This window comes from Watersipora subatra, chromosome 1 (assembly GCF_963576615.1).
Source record: "Watersipora subatra chromosome 1, tzWatSuba1.1, whole genome shotgun sequence".
In the NCBI taxonomy this organism is placed as follows: Eukaryota; Metazoa; Bryozoa; class Gymnolaemata; order Cheilostomatida; family Watersiporidae; genus Watersipora; species Watersipora subatra.
Window position 1 is genome coordinate 74,013,492 of NC_088708.1, and position 23,872 is coordinate 74,037,363.

The following is a 23,872-nucleotide window of genomic DNA, read 5'->3' on the forward strand; positions in this document are numbered from 1 at the left end:
AAACCCCCTCATGGCTGGTACCAAGGATGAAAGTGTCGCAATATTGGCCAATATTGACTTATTGATTGATAAAGCAGGGAAGAGAGGATACAGAGGATTTTATTTGAGTCCTTTGATAAGCAGGGCTTTAATTGCCGAGGGAGTTGTAATTGATGCTCTAGTCGTCGCTAGTCCTCAGGGACACTTGGACCTGTTAGAGTGAACTAGCTAACAGCTTTATTCATATTAGGATACTAGTCTCCTCGCAGGCGGACATAAAATTGTGAATGTCCAAAGTGGTGAGCATTAGATATTACATATTCGTTTTCCTGTCATTTTGATGCACTGTTTTATGTTCTGATATAAAGAGTATTGTTATGCTCACACCCAATATTCCTTAGTTTTAGTTTTTGATGTCTTGAGACTAGATCCTTTTACAAAGAAGCAATGGCAGCTATCAAGCCAGTAAAAGTACCAAATGCCTACAGTTTTCCTAAGCTTCGCAAGCCATCTGTACATGAAGTATTTAAAACATCAGAAATTGTTGATCCTGGCGAGCCTAGTGCCAAGAGAGATAAAACCGAGGGTGTGCGTGGCAAAAGGCCAAAATGGCTGGTGAGAGGGGATCTGAGTGATGCGACAGCGGTGGAGGACATGGTCAACTTGAGGTCTGTCACACCAGCTGTACATATTTTTGTTGTTGTTAGAGATATATTACTCGTCATAATAACTCATTATTATTTCCTATACTATATTTTAGTGAGCTTTCTGAAGAGTCAATATTGCTCAACCTGCGGATCCGCTACAAAGCCAACCTTATCTATGTATGTTTTATTAAATTTTCTTTTAAACTATTTCATGTTATCTCAAAATAATGAATGGCGCACTGCGGCTAATGCCGAAACCTGAAACATTCCTAAGTGATAATAGTAGAGCTGATGGGTGTACAATGTATTGTTGCAGACGTATATGGGTAGTGTACTGGTCTCGGTGAACCCCTACAGGGCACTACCCATATACACCGACAAGCATATTAAACAGTATGATGGTGCCGTACTCGGACCTGCCCAGCCTCCGTAAGTCATTGCTTGTATTGGCCGTAATATATGCCGTATTGGTGTACATTTAACTCTAAAGCTATGTTTTTAAAAAATCCTTAGGTTTAGCAACGGCTAGCAACTGCACAATAAGTATTCCTTTTGTTACAAATACAGTTTTCATGGTTCTTGATTAATAAAGTTGGTTAATTTTTGATTCACCATCGTCTTCTACTGTTTAGACAAACGTGCATTTTATGTTAGACAGCCTGTGATGGACAATCTTTATTGCTAGTCATTTAAGTGTTGTAGTAAAAAACTACCATAGGGTCACGCGACATCCTGAAGTTATTACTGTATGAGAGCAGTTGCATGTGTATATACTGTCAGGCACCTGTTAATGGCATAAGTGTGTACCGTATGGCATACCATATCTACCTGTAGGCACCTGTTCGCTATTGGCAGTGAGACGTTCACTCGGCTTATTCAAGATTCTCAAGATCAGTGCATTATTGTCAGGTAACTTCTTCTTACTAAATAACATCTCTAACAGTTTGACGCTGAGTAATGGAGTCGTGTAAAAAAAACTAAATAATACAAATGCACTCTCTATACAATTTACAACATGCTCGTAACCATATCTAGCATCAGCCTGTTATAAGTTTATTTACTCTCATAAGATTTTTGTGAGAGTAACAAGAAGATTTTTAAAGATATGCCATGGTAGCCTCAAACCAGTAAGTAACACGTACCTACTGTTTTTGGTGAACAAGTACCTACCTAATGCATTGGTCAACAAGCACTTTTTAGATAATTGCATAAATTTAGGATACTAATGTCGTTCTATCTTGTTCAGAACATCTTGAAACTGTTATGCTTTAGCTGTTCACTTCACTGATCTCTTGTCATAAATGCATTAAATGGTTTATGGATAGCGGGGAGACTGGAGCTGGTAAGACGGAAAGTGTGAAGAGGTTGTTGATATATCTAGCGAAGGTGAATGCCTCCAAGGAGTCGGTAGTAACGGAGCAGCTGCTAAAGGTCACACCTCTTTTAGAGTCATTTGGCAATGCCAAAACTATTAAGAACAACAATTCTAGCAGATTTGGCAAATACATGGAGATAATCTATGACAGGTGAGCTCTACATAGAAACCTCGACTTACATTCACCTCTACATACAAATTTTTTAACATGCAATGTAAATATGAGCTGATAATTGTTTTGACATACAACGTAATTTCCAACAAATTATGTTCAAAATTTGTGGAAATAAGCTTTGTAAGTAGAAATAAAAAAGTTCGTAGAAATTAAATGTAAATTCTAAAATATAAATTAAGTTACTTTAAACTGTTTACTGTAAGTTAGAGTAAGTTATGCCCTGCAGTTTAAACACTTACTTTACCTCCATACCTTAACATTGACAAGCCTACCCTTCCATTCATGTGTCTCAAAAGCATATAACATTAAAAAGCCCCTTTTACTTATTTCTGGTTTTGTCAGTTTGCTTTTTATAACTTTAACTTACTTTTATATAATACTGTAATAATAATATATTGTTTTTACGTTTTATATAGTTGAAATATTTATTATTGCTATCGAGCTCTGGAACAAATCACACAAAATGTAATGTATTCTGATAAGATGTATGACAGTTACAACATACGAAGCGAATATTAAAATGAATTGGCTAGATGGATGTATTATTCTGTCTTGTGCGGTTCTAAATGTCTGTCAAGGTATCTGCTGTAATCACATGATTTTTACATATTATTTCTAAAATTCACGGATGGATCGTTATCAGCGCATTTAAACTGTTTATATTAGATCTTTGGTTAGTTAAAGTGTACTATATCTTCTACTATATCCTTCATGACCTCCTACGGGTTGTTTAAAGAAACATGCTTATCAATGCTAATGCTTATCAACTTCTTTTTATGACTAAGGAAGAAGCTCCTTCCTGTTTTGAAGCAAGTCTAATAGGAATGCTACTTGTTAAAAGCTGATATTCCTCTAAATATCTAAAAATAACGTGTTGTTTCATATTGTTAGTTGGCCGAGTTTGCTGATAAAAAAAATGTTTGTTACAGCGGTCGTATATTGGGTGGGAAGCTCTCTCAGTATTTGCTTGAAAAATCCCGAATTGTAAACCAGCATTACGGTGAGAGAAACTTTCACGTTTTTTACGAGCTCTTGTCTGGTGTATCCGCCGAACTGAAGCTCAAGCTGAAGCTGGGAAAACCCCAGGAGTACCACTACTTGAGCAAGGTAGGCAGCGATTGCCGTCAGCAGCTGATATTTCAGGGTATTTTAGTAAGTATGAACTGCCGTGTCACTACAGTCTTGGTCAGTTACACACATTCAAGTTGGCACACAAGCGTTCTCTATTTTTCATTCCACGTTATCTGTAATCTTACTAGCTTGGATAACAGCCTGATAACGCTGATAAAGCAACTTTTCAAGTACTAGTGACTGCCATTGCGACTGTTTGCTTTCTAAACTATTTTGGGCTGGTTGACATTTGTGTCGTCAAATCAATAATAAGTGTCATTATTTTATAATTATTGTTAAAGGTGGTTATCTCGGTCTCCAAACCTATCGACAAAATCTATTTGTTTCTCTGCTTGGTTTTTATCGTAAGGCGTCAGACTGGCGGATTGAAGGAAAATCGGACAAGGACGATTTTGAGCGAGTGCTGCACTGCTTTACCGTTTTGCGATTCACTGAAGATGAGAAGCAATGCGTTTACGAGGTACTCGCAGCTGTGCTCCAGCTCGGCAATATTCAGTATGATAGCGACACCCAACAGGTACGTCACTAGAGATTTCTTTTCATTTACATCTTAATATACTTATCCGCTAGTCTTGTATTTATCGACTACCGCTAGTTTCAGAACCTGTCACTGTCAATCATTAAGTGACAGGTAATTAAACTGACAGTAGTGAAAGAATACGAGACTAACAGATAGCTCATGTAATTTGATAAGATGGTGTGTGAACTTGCTTTGTGTCCTTTGTTTCAGCTAAACCCGTCAGGTTTCAACTTAATGTTTGTAACCCTCCCATTTTATCTCTTCTGAAAAAATGTAAACTACAGTGAAACTCGGCTAACTTGACCTTCACGGGACCGAGAGAAAGTGTTCGAGTTATCAGAGCGTTCAAGTTATGAGAACACTGTCACAAGTGCATGTAATCATCAGTACATATACAAACTATATATAAATCAAAAGCATTGATTGCTTGTTGCAAGTTAACGGGCCTCTCATGTAGTGTTTTAACAATTTTTATCAGAAAGTATAAATATTTTCCTATTACTTGAGATTTGTTTGTTTGTTTTAGGTGATGTGACTGCCAGGACGTTTTCAGATTAAAATACCGGTAGGCTAAACCTGATCGCATTTTAAACGCTCAGAAAAAAGACATATTTTTTTTTTGAGCGTTTTAACATAAAACAGTTTTGCCGATTTTTCTTTAAGTTTATCTGAAGGTTACCTCGCCTCTCCTTGCTTACGGAGGGCTATCCCCAAGCGGATGTTTGGTAAAATTTGACTTTTTTTGCAAACCTTTAGAAAAGCCGTTAACGAAAATATTTTGCCTATAGTGGTAATAATGACGCCTAAGAACTTACTAAAAGTTGATGTTTATCTCTATGGCTTGGAATAAAGTGATATTCTAAAGCGATAACAACCGTCTCGGCAGCCGTTGGGCAAAAAACTGTTCGAGTTAACGAAGTTAAGGTCGAGCTATCTAAAGCAATTTATCATTGCATGTGAACGGGCCAAACAAAACTGTTCGACTTAACCATGTGTTCGAGCTATTCGAGGGCGAGTTATCTGAGTTTCACTGTATATATACTGACAGTCCTATTTCATAATTTGTGCATGTCACAAGTTGAATATGTTTAAAGTTTATAAACGAGTCTTTGGTCCCCAATTTTTTCATGGCACTATTCTGAAACTATGCGAAAGCGCGTATCATTTGAGAAGCTAATGAGAACATTTATCTTGAGCATAGACTCTCCGTTATACTATTGCAGTTGCCTGTAAATTTTTACAGGCTAAAGATGTAGCTGTTATTGCCAGCATGTCTCTTCTCAGCACCGTCTCTGACAACTTGCATATAGACTCACAGAAGTTGTTGCCTCTCCTCACATCCCGCTACATGGTGAGCTCACCATATACTCGCCAGCTGTAATGCCCGCCCAACCTGTCCTTATCGCTGTCCTTATCTATAGGCATCCTATAAATCCTTTTACCTCTTAATTGGTTTTCAACAACGCCTGTCACACCCATGCCTATCGCGCTTGATGTGTTTGCATAAGATTGAAAATGTATCATAGCTTACATGTTTACATTAACGTTTGCTCGCCTTCAAAGGACAAGAGATATGAGTTTTCCTCTTTCTCAGATTTATTCTGGCAAAATAGAGTTACCCGTGTGTTTGTTTTTCTTCCGAGCCATAACTTGTGAGTCATGAGTAAGTTATGTAGACACAGCAGTGCTCTGAACAAAAGTGTCATCGCATGTCACTAACTTACCATCATTGTATGTCACTAACTTACCATCATTGTATGTCACTAACTTAGCATCATTGTATGTCACTAACTTACCATCATTGTATGTCACTAACTTACCATCATTGTATGCCACGAACTTACCATCATTGTATGTCACGAACTTACCATCATTGTATGTCACTAACTTACTATCATTGTATGTCACGAACTTACCATCATTGTATGTCACGAACTTACCATCATTGTATGTCACTAACTTACTATCATTGTATGTCACTAACTTACCATCATTGTATGTCACTAACTTACTATCATTGTATGTCCTTAACTTACCATCATTGTATGTCACTGACTTACCATCATTGTATGTCACTAACTTACCATCATTGTATGTCACTAACTTACCATCATTGTATGTCACTAACTTACCATCATTGTATGTCACTAACTTATCATCATTGTATGTCACTAACTTAGCATCATTGTATGTCACTAACTTACCATCATTGTATGTCACTAACTTACCATCATTGTATGCCACGAACTTACCATCATTGTATGTCACGAACTTACCATCATTGTATGTCACTAACTTACTATCATTGTATGTCACGAACTTACCATCATTGTATGTCACGAACTTACCATCATTGTATGTCACTAACTTACTATCATTGTATGTCACTGACTTACCATCATTGTATGTCACTAACTTACTATCATTGTATGTCACGAACTTACCATCATTGTATGTCACGAACTTACCATCATTGTATGTCACTAACTTACTATCATTGTATGTCACTGACTTACCATCATTGTATGTCACTAACTTACTATCATTGTATGTCCTTAACTTACCATCATTGTATGTCACTGACTTACCATCATTGTATGTCACTAACTTACCATCATTGTATGTCACTAACTTACCATCATTGTATGTCACTAACTTACCATCATTGTATGTCACTAACTTATCATCATTGTATGTCACTAACTTAGCATCATTGTATGTCACTAACTTACCATCATTGTATGTCACTAACTTACCATCATTGTATGCCACGAACTTACCATCATTGTATGTCACGAACTTACCATCATTGTATGTCACTAACTTACTATCATTGTATGTCACGAACTTACCATCATTGTATGTCACGAACTTACCATCATTGTATGTCACTAACTTACTATCATTGTATGTCACTGACTTACCATCATTGTATGTCACTAACTTACTATCATTGTATGTCCTTAACTTACCATCATTGTATGTCACTGACTTACCATCATTGTATGTCACTAACTTACCATCATTGTATGTCACGAACTTACCATCATTGTATGTCACTAACTTACTATCATTGTATGTCACTGACTTACCATCATTGTATGTCACTAACTTACTATCATTGTATGTCCTTAACTTACCATCATTGTATGTCACTGACTTACCATCATTGTATGTCACTAACTTACCATCATTGTATGTCACTAACTTATCATCATTGTATGTCACTAACTTACCATCGTTGTATGTTACGAACTCACCATATCGCTAGTTTAGGCTTTCTTTCAATGATGCTTCTGTGAGATGTTCACAGACTTAATTTTTCTACCCCCTATTTGTTTTACAATGACTAAACATTTGATTCAATTTTCACTTTAAGCATGTTTGATAAACCTTATGTATCAGTAGCAAGAGCTCAATAGTTTTACATGATGCTAACTAGTTCATTTTTGAGTATATGGAATGAGATAAATGATTTGTGTCACTCTTTATTTACACATGCAAATCTATGGAAAGGAATTCAGTAAGCGATTTAGGAAAGTTGGCAGAATAACTAGAGTATGGTGTGAGATGAAGTCTATGAAGTGTAATCAGAGATTTGGTTCTCTTATGGCCATTGAACCTATAGCTTCTCCCCAAACACTAACCACTTTTCATACTCTTTATGTTCTATTAGGAATTCAAAGTCTAGAGTCATTAACTGAAATTTGAGATTTATGGTTTCCATATCAGAATGTCTGTTCACTGACTTTTGTTAGTCATTGACAAAAAAGATCTCTGCAATGGTGTCTGTTGGTTCTTTGTTGAAATTTAGTTGATGTACTGTCTAATCTATTCCAGTTGCAGATGATTGAGGAGGTTTGTTGGAAGTCCTTCCCACATACTGCACCCTCGTCTGTTCATCATCAAAAAAGTGGCGAGTGTAGATCATTCTCTATGAGCAGATAAAAGCTAATAGCATTCAATTTTTACAGTTTCTCTCTTGTACTGTTTGCAGATGGTTAGGGGAGAAAAGGTGGCAGTGCCACTCAGCTACACCCAAGCCCTTAGTACGAGAGACGCCTTGGCACGGGCTCTCTACTCCCAGCTTTTCACCTGGCTCGTGCACCGGGTAAACAAGGCTATCAATCCAACCTTACACCATCACGGGTCTATAGCACTCCTCGATATATTCGGCTTTGAGGTACCGCTCAAAATCTTTTTGTTAAAAGTAATATAATAGTATTAATAGATATATAGTATGTATACTTTATCTTTTATGTACTTTAGATATAATATATATAGTTAGTAATACTATTCTGCAGATCAGCAATTTTGTTAACATTATTACGCAGTTAATATTACTTGATGTTTATACTTTTCTTTACCTAGGTAGCCTTATTCCTTCATCTGGTTGGCTATGTAGGCTAATCTTCATTGTTAGTTTGGCGCAAAGAGTAATTTAAGGTTAGATTCCTTTCCTGCCATCATCAGTGGTTGTCTCTTTTACTCAGACTCTAAAATGCTGTTCATAAATCGGGCACACTGAAGCACTATACCACTGCTACTATGTAATGTGTACTAGTACCCTGGCAGTCTTATCTCACTGTTACTCTGTTATGTGTACTAGTACCCTGGCAGTCTTATCTCACTGCTAATCTGTTATGTGTACTAGTACCCTGGCAGTCTTATCTCACTGCTACTCTGTTATGTGTACTAGTACCCTGGCAGTCTTATCTCACTGCTACTCTGTTATGTGTACTAGTACCCTGGCAGTCTTATCTCACTGCTATGTTATGTGTACTAGTACCCTGGCAGTCTTATCTTACTGCTGCTCTGTTATGTGTACTAGTACTCTGGCAGTCTTATCTCACTGCTGCTCTGTAATGTCTACTAGTACCCTGGCAGTCTTATCTCACTGCTGCTCTGTTATGTGTACTAGTACCCTGGCAGTCTTAACTCACTGCTGCTCTGTTATGTGTACTAGTACCCTGGCAGTCTTATCTCACTGCTGCTCTGTTATGTGTACTAGTACCCTGGCAGTCTTATCTCACTGCTCCTTTGTAATGTGTACTAGTACCCTGGCAGTCTTATCTCACTGCTGCTTTGTAATGTCTACTAGTACCCTGGCAGTCTTATCTCACTGCTGCTCTGTTATGTGTACTAGTACCCTGGCAGTCTTAACTCACTGCTGCTCTGTTATGTGTACTAGTACCCTGGCAGTCTTATCTCACTGCTCCTTTGTAATGTGTACTAGTACCCTGGCAGTCTTATCTCACTGCTGCTCTGTTATGCGTACTAGTAAGTCTAGCAGTCTTATCCCACTGCTACTCTGTAATGTGTACTAGTACCCTGGCAGTCTCGTGTGCCAGAAGAGATAGTTAGGTGTAATAACTATACATACAATTAGTCTGCACTGCCAAATGATGGTTGATTAGTGTAGATAGTAGTGCACTAGTATACTGAAAGGAATACTATAACAGATTCATTCAATCATTTTTGTCTAAGATACTGTGGATAAAAAGTGAGGGGGTTCATTTTCAATGTATTAAGAATGCCACCCACAAATATCCAGATGATGGTTGCTGAAAGAGATGTCGGTCGCCTTAGATGTCGCTGACGAGGACAACTCAGTTTTTGAAGTCACGTCTGTCTAAAACGCAGAGATCTGATATCTAGCATTAGTAGTAATACTTTCTCTGTGATATATCCGTCTATTGAGTAATTCGAAGCAAGTTTGTACCAGCTGTTCACAAAATATAACTTAATTAAGTTTGTTTTTATTAAGATATAGTTTAACTATAATAACAGCATTCTCATAGTATTGTATTTTACTTCTTGTGTGATGATATAACTTCCGGATTAACTATAAAACTATGAATTGGAATAAGTAGCACTCATACTTCTTTGATTGATGAGAGTTGAATATGACTCGGCAGCAAAACCAAAACAGCAAAAGAGGATTAAAAGAGACGCTATAACTAATTTGTTGCAAGTTTGTATCTGATAATCGTCTGAAAGTAATCATTATTACCAACCAGCTCGCTGCAGCCATATTAGATTAGTAAACTTTTCAGCTCATTAGAAGATGCAGAAATTCTGGCAGATAAACATTTTGATAGTCACAAATTAGCTTACGGTAAGCATTTTTAGCCTAGTTTAATGATAATTTGTATCAGAGATAGAATTAGGCATACATATTTTCAGCAGGCTCCTTGCTCACACGGTAGGGTTAGAAGTCTACTACTAGCATGGGTCTTCAAATCAGTAAAAAGCTTATTTCTGCTGCAGAACTTTAGAGAGAACAGCTTCGAGCAGCTCTGCATCAACTACGCCAATGAACAGCTACAGCACCTGTTTAACCGGACGATATTTCAGAATGAGCAGCGACTCTATAGCAAGGAAGGCATCAAGTGGATTGCGCAGCAGTTCACTAACAATGAACAAACTGTAGATTTGTTTTCTCTTCGACCTTTGGGAATTCTCAGAATCCTTGATGATGAGTCACAGTTTCCTAAGGTATGTTTTGCGTGTTCTTATTTTTGCTCTTCTGCTGAGTGGATTCTTGGAAATATTAATGTTGTAATAGGAGAAACTAGTGAAGCAAGATTTCTTGCTATCTCATATTCAGACCAGTCATGTCACCTGTCATTGCATCTTGTCTAGGGAAAGGCCCCAGCCCGTACGTAGGATAAGTGTAGGTAACTCCGGATGTTTATCATCATCTTTATAATGTGTATAGGAGGAACAGTCCTAACGTATGCTACTCTTTATACTGACTTGCACTACGAGCAGCAAAATATAGGACTAAGCGCACGGGCTGCCTTCAGCGTGTACAAGTGTCTCCAGGGACACGCTACAGTATAATAATGATTTCTCATTGAACAGATAAGTTTGATCTCAACTGATTTCAAATTCTCTTGGGAGTTTTCTGTGGTCTTTAGTGTGTCTCTCTGTTACTGATATCTGCGTTTAGCACAGGGTATTCTCTGCCATTGATGTCTGTGCGTAGTGAACCCTTTGGTGTTGCTCTTTGATATTGATGTCTGTTCTAACAACATTCGCTGCAAACTGACGTTTCAAAATAATAGTAGAAGAGGAAGAGCAATCTGCTACACTTATCATTCTTATGAGTCATTATCTTTCCATGTGAAACATTATGCAAAGTTCATCTCAGCCAAAACTTCATGTTTTTGTTATTAAGTATTGTTCATACAGTATAGTTTGTGCCTAGCTTGCTTTTCTCTTTACTGATGTGTCATAAATCTTCATTGCGTTATATACATGTACATATATAAAGGCATATAGAAGCATTAAAACCAATGCTTGAGGGGATGTGGTTACAATTGGTATAAATGCATTAGCAATGTGTTTCAACCATGTTATTGATGCAGTTTTCCATTTCTCACACATAGTCTAAATGATTTTAATCAAGCAGACGTTCAAAGAAGACTGTCCAAAACTCCGTGTTTTGCTTGTTATATTAGCGTCCTCTGATACAGATATATTACTTTCATTAAAAGACAAAAGTAGTATATTTTGCTAAGATTTACCACTAGCAGCCGCCTGTCCATTACATACGTCTTGCTGACTTCATTATATAATATTAATATATTGCTAAGATTTACCACTAGCAGCCTGTCCATTACATACATCCTGCTGCCCTCATTAAATAATATAAATATATTGCTAAGTTGCACCGCTAGCCGCCTGTCCATTACATACGTCCTGCTGACTTCATTAAATATGTAAGCTAGTAATGTTCTAAGAAAACTTTTATTCCAAAGTATAAATGGACTCCCCTTGTACCCAGCTCTTGAGCTTCTCCTAACTATCATAGGCCAAGGCCTGCTCTCTGTCTTAAGTGATGTCACATGTGTCTGAAGATGCACCTGTGACGGTGTTTATAGTTTAGTTGTTGCTAGTAATACCGGCGCTCAGGTTTAATTTACTGGTTAGAAAGAGATTGTTGAGTTACACACACAGAATGACTAACTTTACCTTTCTAGGCCTGGCAGCGAGGAGTGTGAGCAGTCATACGAATTCCTTAGCCAGCAGAGCTGCTATTTAATCATATCCCAATTGTGATTGGTTTGAAAACCTATATATATGTTATTTGTTTGTCAAGTTTTGGATATATTTGAGCAACTTTGTCTTGCAAAGGGCACAGACCAGTCATTTTTGGAGAAGTTACACAGGGCGCACCAGGACAATAGCCTCTACACCAAACCAAGGATGGATAAATTAGAGTTCACTGTGAAACACTATGCAGGTTCCGTTACATATTCCGTCGCGGGATTTATTGAAAAAAACAAGGACACTTTAAGGTCAGATGTGGTTGATCTCCTCTGCCTCAGCCAAAATCAGGTATGAATAGACGTTTGTGTTGCTTATGTAAAGTCTGAAATTATGGATTTGTAATACATTGAAGAATAAATAAACATAAATTATTGATTGCTTTACACATTGCAGATAGTCTCTCTCTCTTTCTCTCTTTTTATAGCTTTTCACATTGCAGATAGTTTTTTGCTACCTCTAGCTTTTTACATTACATATAGTCTCGTGCTATTTGTAGCTTTTCACACTATAGCTAGTCTCTTGCTATTTATAGCTTTTTACTTTACATATAGTCCCTTGCTATTTATAGCTTTTCCCATTATAGATAGTCTTTTGCTATTTATAACATTTCACACTATAGATAGTCTCTTGCTATTTATAGCATTTCACATTATAGATAGTCTCACAAGTTTTTGCTGATCACAAAGAGTCAAGCTCTACAAAACAATATAACGCATTGACTGGAAGATTGTCAGTTCTTAAACCTAAGACTCCTACTATAGCCGCGAGTTTTCAAGAGTCCCTCTCCTCTCTGCTTGATAAGATTGGAAGGTAAGTTGCTAAGGCTATATCATTTTATAAAAAGGTATTTGGTTGCGAAGGCGCATGGAAGTCTTTTCTAATGGAAATCAAGAATGTGCAGTTGCAAGTTGCATTGCAAACGACATTCACCCGTCCGTCTCAGGCAGAATTAATTGCTGCTGCCCGAACTAGTGCAAGGTGTTGACATCATTAATTCCCCTGATTACCTGGGTAGTTTATTAGAGTTATCAGAGCATTTAGAGGCTGAGTAAGAATAATTGTACATTAGATTTTGAGTGTAAAAATTGTAAAAAGAGATGACAACTCTTTGTATTCTTTAATTAAAGAGAGTTAACAACTCCCTACTTTTCTAGCTTGTGGTAACGAGTCAAAATGTAGTTATAGTGTCATTTTGAAAGTTCTAAGCTATCTTTTGCATCTCAAGATCTTTTTGACTTTTCTCATTCATGTTCAATATTATATCTGCATAAGTTTGAGTAGCCTGGTATATTAGTAAGAACAGGCACAAACTGATGACAAGCAGATTGCAAAATATATTATAGCGAAAATTAGTATATTCTATTGCGTCTGTTCATTCTATGAACTTCAGATGGAAGAAGCCATTATTTTGCAGTTAAGAAGGCATAATATTTGTCCCATACAGATTTCTCTTATACCTCTCATCTTCGATATGCGCAGTATATTCTCTCATATATCTCTTCATGTACAGAGGAATGTACGTATGTAAGGTGCAGCAAAAGATTTTTGATGCACAGATGCAAGCCATGGTTTGTAAGATGTCTGAAGCCAAATACAAGCAAGTCAGCAATGGTGTTTAACACGGAGGTGATAGCTGAGCAGATATCATCTACTGGCCTGCTTGAGACTATAAGAATAAGGTCCTTAGGCTATCCTTACCACATGACCTGCGCCCAGTTTCTTGAGAGGTTCGTCGCTATGATAGTGAGAATAGTTTCATAACTCTTTCATGGTTTTCTTAAATCATAAAATTACTGCTCAGATATTTATACAATACCTAAATATGCGAACTGGTGTCTAAACTGATCAGTATGTCATACAGGTACGAGTACTTGTACCGAAGTCTCACTCCAGCTGACAGTAAGGCTGAGAATTTCTGCAAGAAGGTATTGAGTGAGGAATTCATGGCTACGGTAGATGAAGACTATCAACTCGGACATACAAAGCTTTTCCTTCGAGAGACTTTCTATCAACATCTAGAGTACCAAAGGCTGAAGGTAGGTAGGGAAAGGTACTGAATAGTGCAGTGAGGTGAAGGAAAGTTGAGAGAGGTTCTGAATAGTGCAGTAAGGTGAAGGCAGGCTGAGAGAGGTAATGAATAGTGCAGTAAGGTGAGGGCAGGTTGAGAGAGATAATGAATAGTGCAGTAAGGTGAAGACAGGTTGAGAGAGGTAATGAATAGTGCAGTAAGGTGAGGGCAGGTTGAGAGAGGTAATGAATAGTGCAGTAAGGTGAAGACAGGTTGAGAGAGGTAATGAATAGTGCAGTAAGGTGAAGGCAGGTTGAGAGAGGTACTGAATAGTGCAGTAAGGTGAAGACAGGTTGAGAGAGGTACTGAATAGTGCAGTAAGGTGAAGGCAGGTTGAAAGAGGTACTGAATAGTGCAGTAAGGTGAAGGCAGGTTGAGAGAGGTAATGAATAGTGCAGTAAGGTGAAGACAGGTTGAGAGAGGTAATGAATAGTGCAGTAAGGTGAAGGCAGGTTGAGAGAGGTAATGAATAGTGCAGTAAGGTGAAGGCAAGTTGAGAGAGGTACTGAATAGTGCAGTAAGGTGAAGGCAAGTTGAGAGAGGTACTGAATAGTGCAGTAAGGTGAAGGCAGGTTGAAAGAGGTAATGAATAGTGCAGTAAGGTGAAGACAGGTTGAGAGAGGTACTGAATAGTGCAGTAAGGTGAAGGCAGGTTGAAAGAGGTACTGAATAGTGCAGTAAGGTGAAGGCAGGTTGAGAGAGGTAATGAATAGTGCAGTAAGGTGAAGGCAGGTTGAGAGAGATACTGAATAGTGCAGTAAGGTGAAGGCAGGTTGAGAGAGGTAATGAATAGTGCAGTAATGTGAATGCAGGTTGAGAGAGGTACTGAATAGTGCAGTAAGGTGAGGGCAGGTTGAGAGAGGTAATGAATAGTGCAGTAAGGTGAAGACAGGTTGAGAGAGGTAATGAATAGTGCAGTAAGTTGAAGGCAGGTTGAGAGAGGTAATGAATAGTGCAGTAAGGTGAAGGCAGGTTGAGAGAGGTACTGAATAGTGCAGTAAGGTGAAGGCAGGTTGAGAGAGGTAATGAATAGTGCAGTAAGGTGAGGGCAGGTTGAGAGAGGTACTGAATAGTGCAGTAAGGTGAAGGCAGGTTGAGGTAGGTAATGAATAGTGCAGTAAGGTGAAGACAGGTTGAGAGAGGTAATGAATAGTGCAGTGAGGTGAAGGCAGGTTGAGAGAGGTAATGAATAGTGCAGTAAGGTGAAGACAGGTTGAGAGAGGTACTGAATAGTGCAGTAAGGTGAAGGCAGGTTGAAAGAGGTAATGAACAGTGCAGTAATGTGAAGGCAGGTTGAGAGAGGTACTGAATAGTGCAGTAAGGTGAAGGTAGGTTGGGAAAGGTACTGAATAGTTCAGTAAGGTGAAGGCAGGTTGAGAGAGGTAATGAATAGTGCAGTAAGGTGAAGGCAGGTTGAAAGAGGTACTGAATAGTGCAGTAAGGTGAAGGCAGGTTGAAAGAGGTACTGAATAGTGCAGTAAGGTGAAGGCAGGTTGAGAGAGGTAATGAATAGTGCAGTAAGGTGAAGACAGGTTGAGAGAGGTAATGAATAGTGCAGTAAGGTGAAGGCAGGTTGAGAGAGGTAATGAATAGTGCAGTAAGGTGAAGGCAAGTTGAGAGAGGTACTGAATAGTGCAGTAAGGTGAAGGCAAGTTGAGAGAGGTACTGAATAGTGCAGTAAGGTGAAGGCAGGTTGAAAGAGGTAATGAATAGTGCAGTAAGGTGAAGACAGGTTGAGAGAGGTACTGAATAGTGCAGTAAGGTGAAGGCAGGTTGAAAGAGGTACTGAATAGTGCAGTAAGGTGAAGGCAGGTTGAGAGAGGTAATGAATAGTGCAGTAAGGTGAAGGCAGGTTGAGAGAGATACTGAATAGTGCAGTAAGGTGAAGGCAGGTTGAGAGAGGTAATGAATAGTGCAGTAATGTGAAGGCAGGTTGAGAGAGGTACTGAATAGTGCAGTAAGGTGAGGGCAGGTTGAGAGAGGTAATGAATAGTGCAGTAAGGTGAAGACAGGTTGAGAGAGGTAATGAATAGTGCAGTAAGTTGAAGGCAGGTTGAGAGAGGTAATGAATAGTGCAGTAAGGTGAAGGCAGGTTGAGAGAGGTACTGAATAGTGCAGTAAGGTGAAGGCAGGTTGAGAGAGGTAATGAATAGTGCAGTAAGGTGAAGGCAGGTTGAGAGAGGTACTGAATAGTGCAGTAAGGTGAAGGCAGGTTGAGGTAGGTAATGAATAGTGCAGTAAGGTGAAGACAGGTTGAGAGAGGTAATGAATAGTGCAGTGAGGTGAAGGCAGGTTGAGAGAGGTAATGAATAGTGCAGTAAGGTGAAGACAGGTTGAGAGAGGTACTGAATAGTGCAGTAAGGTGAAGGCAGGTTGAGAGAGGTAATGAATAGTGCAGTAAGGTGAAGGCAGGTTGAAAGAGGTAATGAATAGTGCAGTAAGGTGAAGGCAGGTTGAAAGAGGTACTGAATAGTGCAGTAAGGTGAAGGCAGGTTGAGAGAGGTAATGAATAGTGCAGTAAGGTGAAGGCAGGTTGAGAGAGGTAATGAATAGTGCAGTACGGTAAGGGCAGGTTGAGAGAGATAATGAATAGTGCAGTAAGGTGAAGGCAGGTTGAGAGAGGTAATGAATAGTGCAGTAAGGTGAAGACAGGTTGAGAGAGGTACTGAATAGTGCAGTAAGGTGAAGGCAGGTTGAAAGAGGTACTGAATAGTGCAGTAAGGTGAAGGCAGGTTGAGAGAGGTAATGAATAGTGCAGTAAGGTGAAGGCAGGTTGAGAGAGGTAATGAATAGTGCAGTAAGGTGAAGGCAGGTTGAGAGAGGTAATGAATAGTGCAGTAAGGTGAAGGCAGGTTGAAAGAGGTACTGAGTAGTGCAGTAAGGTGATGCCAGATTGGGAAAGGTAATGAATAATGCCGAATGGGAAAGCTAATATGTTGAGCAATCACAGAGTGGCGTGTTAGTCGGTTTTTTATTATAGCTCATTGTCAATACAATTAGTGGGTGTCTGCAATTGCTTGCTTATACCTATGCATTCTGTCATGTTTCAAAACTCAAAGGTTATATCTATGATCATTGTTTTGGTCTGCAGAGAGCTCAGCTTTTTTAGATGCTTCTGCCTGTTTGGCTAAAAGGCCAGATTCATAAAAAGATATACTCTTGTTCAAGATGGGACTCTGACTGATGGTCTTGAATCTCCTCCCTGATTTACATGTCACCACTCTTTACTAGCTCTTTTGATTTTTTCTCATTTCGTTTAACTAACACTTTCTAAAACGTATAAAAGCTCTGTTATAAAAACTCTTTATGAAAACCTGTTTCAAACTCCTGTATTATTATTCATGTTTTTAGAGTTGAGTCATATTTTCTGGGAAACCAGTCATTCATGGCCACTCTCTTTAACATGATGTGTGCCTGATTTGTCATGGAATTAGTTGTTGAAGTTTATTCACGAGTTTTTTGCAAAATAATATTTCACAAGTTCTAGTTTTGGATACTGTTTTTAAATGGTCAAATTATGTTATGCATACTATAGCCTTGTATATAATAAACTATAGTATAATAAAATTGATGATGACATAATGTATCTTTCTTCTACCAACTCATGGAAGGTGGTGTTGAGAGCTGCACAGATCATCCAAAACAAGGTCAAAACTGTGCTTCTTCGCACCCGTTATGTCAAACAGAGCTTGGCCGCTACCAAAATTCAGGCCTTCTGGAAAGCCTACTACCTCCGGTCAGTTGCAGATTTTTTTTGTATTTTTTCAGTAGTATTCTCAGCTTCTTCACTACTCTTTTGAGGTTATCATAGATAGATGAAGCACAGGCTAAGGTTTTTTGTTTGTGATGGCTACTATCAGTAACATGTTTCTACTAAGAGTGAAGGCTATTCGTATCTGTTTTGCACAAAGTGTTGATGATAACTATCATGTTGCAGAAAAAAATATTTGAGGTTCAGAAAAAATATATGCCGGTGCCAAGCAAACCTGCGACGTAGATGGCAGATGCAGCATTTCAACAAGGTCAAGGAGAAATTGGCCGCAGAGCGAGACCAAAGATGGGCTCATGCAGATGTTCGCCAGGTTTGCATATTGAAATTATGAGCTAGGCTAAATATCTGTTGTGGGTAACAGCAAAAAATTTGTTGCTCTTTTGAACTACCTAGTTCATAAAAATGCATCTTGGAAATATCCAATCAACCAGTTTTTTTATTGTTTTTGCGCACATATTAGCCTCATAATACCTCATGCATGGTTTCTGACTAGGTTTCGCTGATGGAGCTTACAAGGTGAACAGAGTGCCAAGTTGGCATCTATATTTGTACTAGTGGTATAATGGTATGAATCATAATAGCTAGGTGTGGGCACATGTTTTGTTCAAACTCGCTGAAGACACACGTCAATACTCTGAGCTATACATACGTGCTTCTGACCAGCACTAGTCTATCCTCATAACGCTACATTCCTTACACCGGGTCTTTTTACACATTCTTCTTATCAGTTTCAGTTATTCATGTCAGCGACGCGCTGCTTTATTACGTCGTATCATTGGTTTACTTAAGAATAGTCGGTATGTAGAATCTCAATGATTTTCTCCCCATTGTTATAGTGTCATGTCATTGGTCTTGCTCAGCGGATATTTGAGTAGGTCGTGCATTGTGCTTGATCGGTGAATTGTATTAAGTATGGCCATAATAGCCAACCCTTTCCATTATTAGTTCCCATTCATTAGTAGTACTGATCTGTGTCATAAGGTTACACCTGAGTCGATTTATTGTAAACACGCGCAACGGCGGGTCTCCGCAAAAATGGAGCCTACACAGGTAATTTACTTCTTGTTCAGTACATTAGCTGCCTTTCGTGTGTGCTCTGACACCTCTATGACAAGTTATCAACCATCAACTGCCATCCACCTTTGCTGTTCTGTCATCTATTTTGCGTCGCAGTTCAATAATTGATGTTTCGATGTGTCACAGATTCCGATCAGTTGGCGACTGATAGGAAGGATTGTGACCACTATAGAATATCAATGTATAAAAGTTGGAATATTTTGCTAAAAGCATTTTTCTAGTTTTTTTGGCTTATCAGTAGTTTGTAAGCCCTATATACATATCAGTCCTTGAGCTGCACTGATGCATCTCAGGTGTGCATTTGATGTGTTACAACGATTTTTCAAGTGCTATTGCATGTTATGCAGGAACTGACCAAAGAGGAAATGAAGGCCATTATTGGTCTCGAGATTCCCGCCGAGCTGGCATTTCTTTACAACATGGCAAATGGTGAGCCATTAAGCTACTGTCTTACTAATTAGAACAAAGAGGCCTGTGTTGGAGCTGCAGCTATCTATTTTACTTACCTTAGTTGATACAAAACAACAGCTAGATTCCAAACAAGTTGATCTTGAATTTATTTTGAGATAAAAGTTAAGCGAGCAGCTATTATGAACCTAGTAGTTTATAGTTATAAAGTTAGACCAGAGTACTCTCTCAAGGTAAAAATACTTCAGCATTCAGACACATGAGGTTCTTGATTAATATTTGTAGCATCAGCATCTTAGCACAGTTTTTGAACAAATGTCTAGTTAGATACTTTTTTGCAAACTTTGTGCTGCAAATAAAACTGACCAAGGGACTCATAAGATTATCTAACCTTTACAAGGCCTTGACCTTGTTGTTATGCAGTAGGGGACAAACATGGTGACAATGTGCAATGCTTTTTATTCTCAGTCTGTAGTCTGATAAATATTGAGTTGCTACTTATAATCTGTCTTTAAAGTAATCGTAGTCGGTACTCAGATGTTTACACAGCATTTAGAGGAAACTAATATGACATATTTTTTAATTATTCTCATTTGAAGCATTTGAGATGTTTATAATAATCTGTAGCTAAATTTAACATTTTATTTAAGCAATCATGAGCAAATACAAAAATAAAGTATATGCCAATAGAGCCGCGTAGGACTAGACTTTTATCACAATAGCTGATGTGAATACGAGAGATAGAGACAGATTGTTTCACTATATACATCATCTTGGGCAAATTTGGGCACATTTTTTTTTCATTTGTCGATTTTAATCTTCAAATACCTTGACAATGAGGTTGCCTAAAACAACAAACAACATCTCAACGAATAGAAAAAAAATCAATACTTTCTGTTAAAATCAACTAAAATTTGACGCGATCACATCTTTAATGTTCATTATGTGTAAGTATTATTATTGTACACACTATGTTGGTTTGTAGCAAAGCACATTCCTATTAGCTTCCATCTAAATCTAAATAAATTCCATTTTGTCATCGTCTGTCTGTTAGTCTGTGTAAACGCTGCGAGTTTCCACATTTCTGACCGATTTTATCTAAACTTCACACATGCTCCGCGCCTTCCACCAGGTTGCCATAAATATTTTGTTTTAAAACTCTGTCTTATTCCTAAGAGCCAGCTTCTCAAACACCCACCTGAGGGCTATTTGATTGAATATGAAAGGAATCTCAGCCATCGCAGGGCTTACTGTTAGGCTTAGACACAGCTCAACAGGACAGATATTAGGAACTCTGGGCAGTAGTAGCTTTCTGGAGTTGTGCGTCGATGCTATTGGATATCATTGACATAGAGTGTAGCGTGTTCAGATCTTTCTCATTTGTTGAGAAATGTTATTATTTTGTTAATGCGATAGAATAGATTTTTAATAGGTATTTATTAGAGATGTAATAAAACTGATTGATCCAGAATGCGTGCACTCGCACCATCTACTATTTTTAGAAGTCATTTTCTGAAACTAGAGATCTGTCTATACCTAGAGATAATTATTTCATGCTTGTTCACACACAATTATTTCTTATTATCTCTGTATTCAGCGATTACTCAACATCGATAGGGTATCATCGGTTATTTTAGATCTACCCGCGCTGCACTCTGAAAAGCACATAGTTCCCCTCATAGCCAAAATATTCACGCAGAGCATGGGCCTAAAGCTACCAGGAGATGTTAATAACTACATCTTCTCCAACTTCACAGAGTCACACCTGCAACAGCATGTTTTTGTTGCCAAGAAGGAGCCGATTAGCCACCCTTTCCTTATCAAAACAAAGGAGAAGGATTACAAGCTGGCTATCACGATTTTCAAACTGGTGAGAAGAAGCTTATGAAAGTTTTTTGCTCATTTTGCAATAAAGTTTATACAGCCAGCAGCTGTCAGCACCAGTCCCACTGCCACTGGCGATTTGTTTAAGCATGAGTGCAGCACCATTAATATCTAAAGATAGGCTTTGACCGCTTTTACTTATTAAAACTAACATTTATTTTAATAAATAGACTTCACTAAAAGCCCGAGTCAACTATATTGACAAGTAGTAAAGTGTTGTGTATGTACTATCAAAGAAGGAAATTGGTCTTTGTAATATAATGCAACACATGAACCAAAGGATTTACCTCAGAGCCCATGTGAACATAATTGTGTACCAACAGGTTTATAGCAATAACTTGTATGCCTGCAGCAACACTCAATGTTGATCTACTAGTTCTCATCTTTTTTTAACAAAAGTATGTTAACACTATTGTTAACAAGAGTGTGTTGACACTCACTTGTTACCTTGCTAACACGTGAAATGGTGAGTTAAGGTAATGTATACTTGATGCTTGCTATTTCAATTCACCAGTTGCCTTATTCCCCTTTCTCTCACTCTATGGAATTAGAGCCGTTGTGGATACTGAATTATGTCTGGCTGTTTATCCTGTAGTCCATATTTTGCTATATTTAATCTAGCACAAAGTACTACCTGTTGACTAGTACATGTTGACTAGTACATGTTGACTAGTACATGTTGACTAGTACATGTTGACTTGTACATGTTGACCAGTACATGATGACTAGTACATGTTGACTAGTACATGTTGACTAGTACATGTTGACTAGTACATGTTGACTTGTACATGTTGACTAGTACATGTTGACTAGTACATGTTGACTAGTACATGTTGACTAGTACATGTTGACTAGTACATGTTGACTAGTACATGTTGACTAGTACATGTTGACTAGTACATAGTGACTAGTACATGTTGACTAGTAGGCATTGACTAGTACATAGTGACTAGTACATGTTGACTTGTACATGTTGACTAGTACATGTTGACTAGTACACATTGACTAGTAAATAGTGACTAGCAACTGTTGTATTCCACTATTAGTAAAAGTTGGAAGACTGATAATTTGTGCTGCAGGTACTGAGGTTCATGTATGATATCCATTTGACTGGTCACAGGGAGGTGCTTTTGGGGAACTATATAATACAACAGGTGTTATCTTCCCCTGTCCTAAGCGATGAGCTGCTTGTTCAGGTAACTCTAAGCTCCTGTCCACCTCGTATTATATAACTATATCAACATAATAATTCTTATACTTTAGGTAAATACTAACAGACGACCTTGCTAAAGCTTGCCTTTTATTGTTCCACTGTTTATTCAACGTGTTACTGTTCCCTCTTTTTGATTTATTCATGTCTGATTAGTCTAGTTGCCTTCAGTGTTTGCTAGATAATTTCATATTCGCTTGCAGATTTGTGTGCAAATGTGGAGTAAGCACCAATCAGATGTGAGTAAAGAGAAGATTTCGCTGCTAATGTCTTTATGTTTAGCTGTAATACCTCCATCAGCCGCACTCTACAAGTACTTGCTCAAGTATGTCATCTTACCCAGCAAATATTCCCATGTCATGTGCCATTTCTTCTTTAGTTTTTGTCATGTGCTAGCACGTCTGATTGCTTTTGTAGTTTTCTAACATATCTGTGGTAACTGTTGTCCATAAGAGAACACCCGTTGTCTTTATTGTACTGTGTATTGTTAGGGGGCTCTCATTTTGCTTCTCACCCTAACCACCATCATCTTCATCGTTGTAATCTGATGAGTTGTGCTCTCTTTCTCGAGCTCAGGTAACCTTCCCTATCCTATTCTGCCATTTATTTTTATTCTCTTTAGTTTCCTCTGCTTGTTCAAATTTCATTCGAATAAATTTCAGGTCATTTTCGATGCTCTTATTATGGAAGACCTTCTGAGCACCTCTGAATCTTTTCAGGGGGCGTCTATATTCTTGTAGTGCTTCTCTGATGGTTGTTTTCTTGGGCAGTTTTAGTATATGAACCATGATCTCAGTCTCTGCTATCTAATAACCTTTCCGGTAAAACTTTTCCAGTCTGTGATGGCGGCACAACACATATTTCTTCGCCTGGAGAAAGCAATGCCTAAATGTCTCTTTTAGCAAGGGTGGCAACTGATCTCACCATAAACAACAATATGAATAACTAATTAATGAAGTACTAATTTGTTGTTTATTAAAGAAATAAGCTGTTCTGAGCATCATGAGACTTTATGACGCTCAGATATTTCTCTTTCTTCTAGTAGTGGGTGCTGACAAAAGAGAGTCAAAGTTTCTCGTCTGCTTTAACCTCTTCAATTCTCAAGTTTACTGGCATAGTTTGTCATCCTACGTGTATTTCCAATGTCTTAGATGCATTTGAGGGTATATTGCTTCTCACTTCACAACTTAGGTTTGAGAGATGATATTACCACGGTGAAGGCAAAAATATAAAATATCTCTGTACGTCATGCAGGTTTGTCTCAGACCACTCATTCAATGGATACAAATTGCTGGCCCAGCATCAGCTGCTCAGAAGCTTCTCTAGCGACTATCCGACAGTGCGCTATTACCCACCCACCCTCCTTGAGTGGTTCGCAACTCGCAGGCTAATTCACATGGCTTTGACAGTGCACCTTCCCAAGGGTAATAGCGTCAACTGCCATGTAGACTCCTGGACTACCGGAGAAGAGTGCGCTCGTCTCGCACTCTGTGCATGGTAAGAAAAAGTCTATGTAACGGTAGGATCATTGGATCCAGCAAAGTTATCCCTTTGTATTTAGACTTGGA

General features: G+C 38.3%; 1 protein-coding gene across 1 annotated transcript; it reads left to right on the forward strand.

Annotated features, from left to right (window-relative positions):
- The first annotated feature begins 426 nt into the window (after positions 1 to 426).
- On the forward strand, positions 427 to 23,630 carry LOC137391441 (unconventional myosin-XV-like). Its single transcript, XM_068077923.1, is given in 14 exon segments — positions 427 to 647; positions 740 to 803; positions 943 to 1,059; positions 2,031 to 2,150; positions 3,669 to 3,824; positions 7,825 to 8,010; positions 10,098 to 10,338; positions 12,688 to 12,695; positions 17,565 to 17,689; positions 17,891 to 18,035; positions 19,150 to 19,231; positions 20,848 to 21,080; positions 22,174 to 22,290; positions 23,559 to 23,630. Coding segments are annotated over 14 exon segments (1,887 nt in total).
- Positions 23,631 to 23,872: the final 242 nt, after the last annotated feature.